Genomic DNA, 7,524 nt, shown 5'->3' on the forward strand with positions numbered 1-7,524 from the left:
TGTTGGACCAGGCTAACTAAAGCACCACTGCTCTTTGCATTTCAAAATCACCGCCGTCATGAGGTATTGGATTGGTTTAGAAGTGTGACAGTCGCTGAGCCATCTAACAATCCCCACCCAGTTTTCAGCAATATTCACTCATGGTGGTCTCCAGATAGATAGATAGATACCTTATTAATCCCAAGGGGAAATTCACATACTCCAGCAGCAGCATACTGATAAAGAACAATATTAAATTAAAGAGTGATAACAATGCAGGTATACAGACAGACAATACCTTTGTATAATTTTAACGTTTACCCCCCTGGGTGGAATTGAAGAGTCGCATAGTGTGGGGGAGGAACGATCTCCTCAGTCTGTCAGTGGAGCAGGACGGTGACAGCAGTCTGTCGCTGAAGCTGCTCCTCTGTCTGGAGATGATACTGTTTAGTGGATGCATATATTATACATCTATAATAATATATATATAATATTATATATCTGGCTCTGCAAGACTAATGTTGCACACACTTGTTACCACTTGAATAGCAAATGAATACAGTTTCCTTTAAAGTTATGAAGCTGTACCACCTAAGATTTGGCCCTGCTGTACATTTTTCTTACTCTCTCTTAAAAGATGGAATGTAATTAAAATTAATTTTAAATATAAAATTTGTGTGTAGCTCTATATTTAATATAATACATGGGGCATTGATATTCTCCTACTGAATTGATACGATCTGAGACTAACAGAATAATGCTGTAGTCAAGCATTGTAACTTAATGTTTACTATTAATATTTACAATAAATAGGTTAGAAACAATGTTTCTTGTAGCTGGAAGCCCTGCAGCTAAGCACACACTTGAAATTATTTGAACGATATAAAGATGCATTTCTCATTCTCCACAAATCTGCTTTTACATTTTTGTATGTACTTTGACACTGATACAGCTATTAGTCCAGTTTCCTAGTAATCAGTCACTTTGATTTACTATTTTAATTAGTAAATATTAGCTATTGAAGACCCCACATTAGAGCCCACATTTAGCTTTAAGAAAACATACTGCTTCTTTTTTGATATCCTTCAGCATGTACTGTATCTTCTTCTAGGGCTTTGGTAACCTGCCAATCTGCATGGCGAAGACCCACCTCTCACTCTCCCATGACCCCCAAGTAAAAGGAGCTCCTACTGGCTTTGTTTTGCCAATCCGGGATATACGAGCTAGCGTGGGGGCAGGCTTCCTATACCCATTAGTGGGCACAGTAAGTTAAGCTTTTATTTTTTCTCATTAATATCGATCTACTTTGCAACACCAAACCTATTTTTTACAGTACCTTCTGAAGGTACTTAACCATTGGTGTTCTGGTATCTTGAAACATCAGCTCCTTTGGAATCCTTCAGCGTGGGCGCTCAGAAACCTGGGCTCTGGAGCAGAAGAGGCCACAGTGCTACTTGGAAGAAGCTAAGCAAGCAGCTGGCATGAAGGAAAGGTTTACAGACAGGAGGGAGGCTGAAAACTGTTTTTGCATCTGGTTGTTCACTGATTTCCATTTAAATGAGAAGGAGGCTGCTGAAGTGTTAGAGACTGGATGTGCTGTGCACATACATCTGCTTAGAGCACTGCATTGTTTATACACTTACACATTTATGTTGTCTTGGGTTTTTGCACTTACTAGGCCCCTTAAACAATATTCTCGTTTATAAAAACAGAGCCAGCTTGTCACGCTGCTGAGCTGTGGCACAGTTGACAACTTAAAGTGTTCAGCACCTTTCCTCAGCCACCACTGTAAAATTATTTTAGCATGATGAGAGGTAGTGTCAAATAAAAGAAGTGTGTCTCCTAAGATATTTTATTAACAATATCATATATCTCCTAAGATATTTTATTAACAATATCATATAGGCAATGAAATTGGCATTGCTAAACTAGCAAACACAGTGTACTGTTGTAAGATAGAAAACCTGTGCTGTTTAAAAAGAACAATATGAGCCTTCATTGCCAGGAGGATTTGGCAGTTGATAAGGCCCAGCCATCAGGACTGTGGGTTAGACTAGTTACCTACATATGAATTATTCACCATTTTAAAGTTTGGGGCTTGAGTGGGCTGCATGAATCACTAGGTCTTTTTGTGCTTGTCTCCAGCATGTTTCCAGCTAATCAGCTGTCTTTCTCTTGCAGATGAGCACCATGCCTGGCCTTCCTACCCGGCCATGTTTTTATGACATTGACCTTGACCCTGAGACTGAGCAAGTTAATGGATTGTTTTGAGCAGATCATATTCTATAAAAGTAAGTTGCTATTGCCATAAAAAAAGTGCTTCTGCATTTTTAATTGATGGGGACTAATAGTTCTCATATTGGTATAGAATGATGAAAAATGCTTAATTTTCAAGGGGTCAGTGAGAGGAAATGGTCCACAAATTTAATTTTGAGTGGACTCAATGGCCACCTTTTTATGATTGTAAACGTATTCCTTAATTAGCAACTTGTTTATTTGTTTGTACACACAGCTAAATTTGAAATTCCCCTGCACTGTGCATTTTGCTTCCCACACAAGTTTACAAATTCAAAACATGTTTATTTTCACAGAAATTCGTTTTGAATGTTAAATTGTCCTGGGCTACATGACAAATCCAGCATCCTGAGTTTTCTTCTGCCTGCTTGAGTTTTGTTGTCACATTCTCCAAAAACGTACTTGCTAATGTAGACCACCAGGGGGTGTACTACTCCCCCAAACCCCGACACAGACAGGCTGAGACACAAGTTCAACACAGCACACGTTGTATTCTTCAGTGGGGAAGCGTTTCTGTTGCCCCCCCCCACTTCACGGGCAGAGTACAAAAACACAAAATAATATGACGCACCATCCTTTCTTCTTTCTCTCTCTTCTTCACCTCTACTCGTCCTCACAAGTGTTGTCCTCCACCACCCGACTCTGGCTCATCGTTGTGAGGCTGGCAAGTCTTTTTATATTGGCCAACCTGGAAGTGCTTCTGTTCTTCTGCCCACGTGTTCTGTAAGCACTTTCCGGGTTAGGCGGAAACCCCATGCCACATGGCTCCTCCATTTGTACAGCACGCACACTACCCAGCAGGGCTGAGATAAAGAACTCCAAGTCCCATAGTGCCCTAGGGCACCGCTGCAATCCAGGGGAGCTGCCATCTAGTGTTCTGGGGGAAGCAGTGACCTATAATGGCTGCCTTTCCCCATCCTTCCACTTCTTGGGCATCCCAGCCAGGTTGGGCTGCCGGCCATCTCTTATACTATATTGGCTGGAGATTCCAAATTGGCTCAGCGTGAGTGTAGTTCCTGCAAGGTACTTGCATCCTGTCCAGCGCTGTTTCCAACCTGGTTCTCAGGTCTGGTCAAGTGTGAAATGGATTGTAGAATGTTATATTATGTAAGCAATTATTTCTGAAAATAGGGCTGCTGTCTGCTGAACAAGCACTACTTATAAAAATGTTAGTTGTACTTGTTCATTACAAGTTACTTTATTTTTTAAATTTCTTCAAGTAATAAAACTTTTCAAGGATCTGAATGCTCAATGTACTTATCAGATCAAAGCACAACATTAGTGAACCCTGTACTGGTAAATGTAACACTGCATAAACTAAATATAAATACTACAAACTCATACTATACTATAAATTAAATATATAAATACAAGAAAAGCGCTCTATAACTTTGATGGAAATTGACCTCTGATTAAGGGGCTCATGGAGTTTGAATTAGGAGCGTATTATCATCCTTACATTTAGCAACTGACCGAGCTGTAAAGTGAGGCTCTCCATGAGTTTGTTAACAACTGGCTCAAAATGACACACACTTGCAGGCCTCAAGCCTAGAAAAAGTTTGGACATGGCCAAGTCAACACAGTACTCCACTTACAACACGTTTCCCAATCTAACCCCCAACCGACTGATGATTTAAAGGTAATAAATTAACAAGACATAAAGGTGAAAGTACTGTCAAGAAAGAGGAATATAAACATAAATCACTGAAGGTATATACACAGTGAATAAATAAATGGGAAAAATAGCTAAATATTAACATATACTAAAAGATTACCCTTTTTGTCTCCTCACCAAATAAACATTACACACAATGCATACAAAAGAAAAACATAAATCAAACACACACATAGTCCAGTTTGGAAGAGTAACTGAGAAGATGGTGTGAACAAAGTAAAGTGAATGCAAAAAAATGACTGAAATGATGGCGTGAATGAACTAAGAAAAAAAACACAAAAATCTCACAAGTCTAAGTCCCACCAACATAAAAGTCAGAGAAAAAGCCTTTCTGTACGACTGTGATGAGATGAATACTGGAATTCCTTCAGCACTGGTAAGTTGTCAACAAAAAAATTGTGTTTGCAAGTGAAGTCAACATGGTGGAGTAAGAAGAAGATCAAGAGAGAAAGAGAGAAAGAGGAAACAGGAAGTCCCACCTCAAAGGGTCAATGACTGTCAATCATTTGTCTTGCCCGTTATATTTCAAAGGTGGGTTACTTTCACACCAGAAACAATTCACAATTATATAAAAGGACAACAACTCGCAGAAACAACTGAACAGACTGAGCAAATGGCTAAAATCCTGTAACACCACTTCAGGCTTACAATTACTTCGGCATATTGTTTGACATTTGTGTTCTTTTTTAAAAGTACCAATGTATTTCTCTGTGTTTCACATTCATCCATCCAATTTCCAAACCCTGCTTATTCAGAGTGGGGTTGCAGGAAAGCTGGAGCCTGTCCCAGCAAGCATAGAGCACAAGGCAGGGAAAGTCCTTGGACAAGGGTGCCAGTCTATCGCAGGATGAGCACACAGACGCACAGCCTCACACGAGGGCCAGTTTAACATCGCCAATCCAACTAATCTGCATGTCTTTGGACTGTGGTAGAAAACCTCTGGTATCCCATCATGACCAGCTCGATACCAGATTACTGAAATGGTGTTTTATCTCAGCAGTCATAAGGCATAATGTAGGAGTGCATTATATGGGTGTTGCTATGGAAAACAACTATTACCATGAATTAAAAGCCAAGGTCAGAGGATCATAACATTGATTGCAACAAAATTATCTACTTTAACGTAATTCTTATAATATATCAAGAGTTTTCACCACTTGGCATTTTATTAATTAACGTCAAAGCATATTATGATAGATTTTTCTTTGTGCCTTCACTTCAGTTCTTATTCCCATGTCCTTCAGCTTCATGTTGATGACTTCATTAAAGCCGTACAGAGAGGGTAAAGACACTCGGCATCCTTTGCATACTGAATGATGAACCAGTTATTTAGAAAATGACAAAAAAATATTGATCAGTTTGAAATTGTATTTTTTTAAAGCCATTTATCAGTATTAACCGTGGGAAATCAATTCCAGCTTTTTGAGTGTATTGATCACCTTGTTATTTGTTGGAGCCAAATGGTTGCATTCATTGTGTCTTGGATTAGGAGACACTCGAGTGAATATGATACTCAAGTTCATAGACATGAGGCTTAAGTTCAGTTCTTCAGGATACACAGGGTGAAGAAAAATGAAGCAATGTTTCAAACAAATAGTAACTGTATGATGGTTGAACTTGTCAATATATAAAGTTCTTGGTGTCTAAACCCATGGTCAGGGTCAGAGCAAGCATTGACAGTGTCTGATTTGAAGGGACACTGCCTTTCCTTCTTTGACAAGAATCTTCCATAAAATTCATATTGTTGTCCCGTGTCATGGATGGCCAGGACACCTCTGCTGTAGAAGGGACTGGGGGAGCCAGTGTGGACAGAACACTACCTACCCCAAAACACTAGATGGCAACCCCCCTGGGTGGCAGCCGTACCTCGGACTCCCGCAGGGCTTCACGGGAGATGGAGTTTGATACAGCCCTGTTGGGATCCGGGGGCGCTGCCGCTGTTCCTGAGCCCATATGGGCAGTTCCTCCGCCACACACGGAAGTACTACAGGAAGTAGGGCAACAAGCATGTGAAGCACTTCCGGGTGCCTTATATAAAGGACCAGCAGACAGTACTCGGGGAGCCAGAGTCGTGTGGAAGGTAGACAAAGCTTGCTGAGGAGAAGTGGAGGAGTAAAGAGAGAGAAGGAAAGATTTGTTTCCCACGTGGTGAAGAAAGTAAAGACGTCTTTGTTTTTATCAGTGTGCCTCTAGCATCTGTCTGTGTCTGGTTGGGTGGTTGGCATGCCCCCTAGAGTTGTTACACATTTTTAATCTGAAGACAAGATGAAGAGAAGAGAAAATAAAGGAGGAGCCTGCTGTAGGTGGAGATCGAAGTAGAACTATGAAGTGTTATTAATTACACTTTCACTACAACGTTTGAACTTTTTAATTTACAGGATTATAATATGCCAAGTGGACATTTATTCCTTGATAAACTTGCATACCTAATGGTTGGGAGTTACATGATAACGTTTTTTCTTTTTTGTCCCTTTTGTTTGATCACTTTTTTTGCCATCTTGTGCTCCTGCCAGGTTGCACCGTTGCTCCCCATGACACACCTACATCAACACCAGACTGTACAAAGCGAAATGGAACAATTGTTAATCTCACTTGCCTCTCATTTCCAAAATATATCTTTGTATACAGTCCCTCTGTATAATTTATCACCTCAATAACTACAGTGAGGAGAATGAAAAAGTGCAAGACATTTTATTATTCACTGCAATTTCGCTGAATCCATAATTACCCTTTTTCTTTTAATTTTCATTTTCAGCTTGCCCTCCTGTTGCACTGCTCCTCATAAGCCAATTTCTCAACACAGCTGGCCTCAACACCAGAACAGGAAGGACGCACAACACCTCAGCTGCCTTCTTGTCTTTCCTGATTTGTCAGATGCCAGAGAGAAGACGCCTTGGTGAATGAGTGACCTCTTTTACGGTTCATTAATAAAGAGACAACTTTTTAGATCCCGTTTTAGTGCAATTTCTAATCACATTTTTTTTCTGCAGACAGGGCTGAACAAGCTCACTGCTGCTGTACTGCAACGGATTGTTTCAGAGCACCAGCTGAAAAATCTTCCTTCTCAAACAGCAGCAGAATTCACCAGACTAGTTCTTAGTGGCAATCTGTTGACAGAAATTAGTTTGTAGTTACAACAAAAATGTAAAATTCCGACACTAAGAAGAATTATGGATGGTTCACCCTCTTGTTGCTCTGCTATATGTGTGCTTTGGCCATCCTTGGAGCTTAAATAACCTGCTTCAGTCCTTAACTTACCTGGACGGTAAAGAAAGGAACAGCTTCTGTCTGGAGAAGCACATATACCTGTAGGGAAATCCACTTGGCCATTAGAGCAGGGGAAAAAGTTGTTCCCTCACAAAAATTAATTCATTTTAAAATGGGGCTTTAGCTACATTTATAATTAGTGTGCCTTTTCAAAAAGATTGAAGTGGACTCAAGGTGAATGGAAGAATATTTTATACAAAATTAATTAAATAAATACAAAATATATTGTGAAATGTGACCATAAATATAACACAATAATAATGTGAGCATAAATAATTGTTTTTTGATGCTTATTTTTTATGTAAGTA

General features: G+C 39.8%; 1 protein-coding gene across 1 annotated transcript in view; it reads left to right on the forward strand.

The window, feature by feature from the left end:
- The window catches only part of mthfd1b (methylenetetrahydrofolate dehydrogenase (NADP+ dependent) 1b), an 84,196-nt gene extending 77,299 nt beyond the window's left edge, over positions 1–6,897 (forward strand). Inside the window, exons 26-28 of the mRNA XM_028821132.2 lie at positions 1,091–1,243; positions 2,161–2,270; positions 6,705–6,897. Coding sequence (XP_028676965.1) covers positions 1,091–1,243; positions 2,161–2,250 — 243 coding nt within the window. The 3' untranslated portion in view covers positions 2,251–2,270; positions 6,705–6,897. The remainder of the gene's footprint in view (positions 1–1,090; positions 1,244–2,160; positions 2,271–6,704) is intronic.
- Positions 6,898–7,524: the final 627 nt, after the last annotated feature.

This window comes from Erpetoichthys calabaricus, chromosome 16 (genome assembly GCF_900747795.2).
Source record: "Erpetoichthys calabaricus chromosome 16, fErpCal1.3, whole genome shotgun sequence".
Taxonomy (NCBI): domain Eukaryota; kingdom Metazoa; phylum Chordata; class Cladistia; order Polypteriformes; family Polypteridae; genus Erpetoichthys; species Erpetoichthys calabaricus.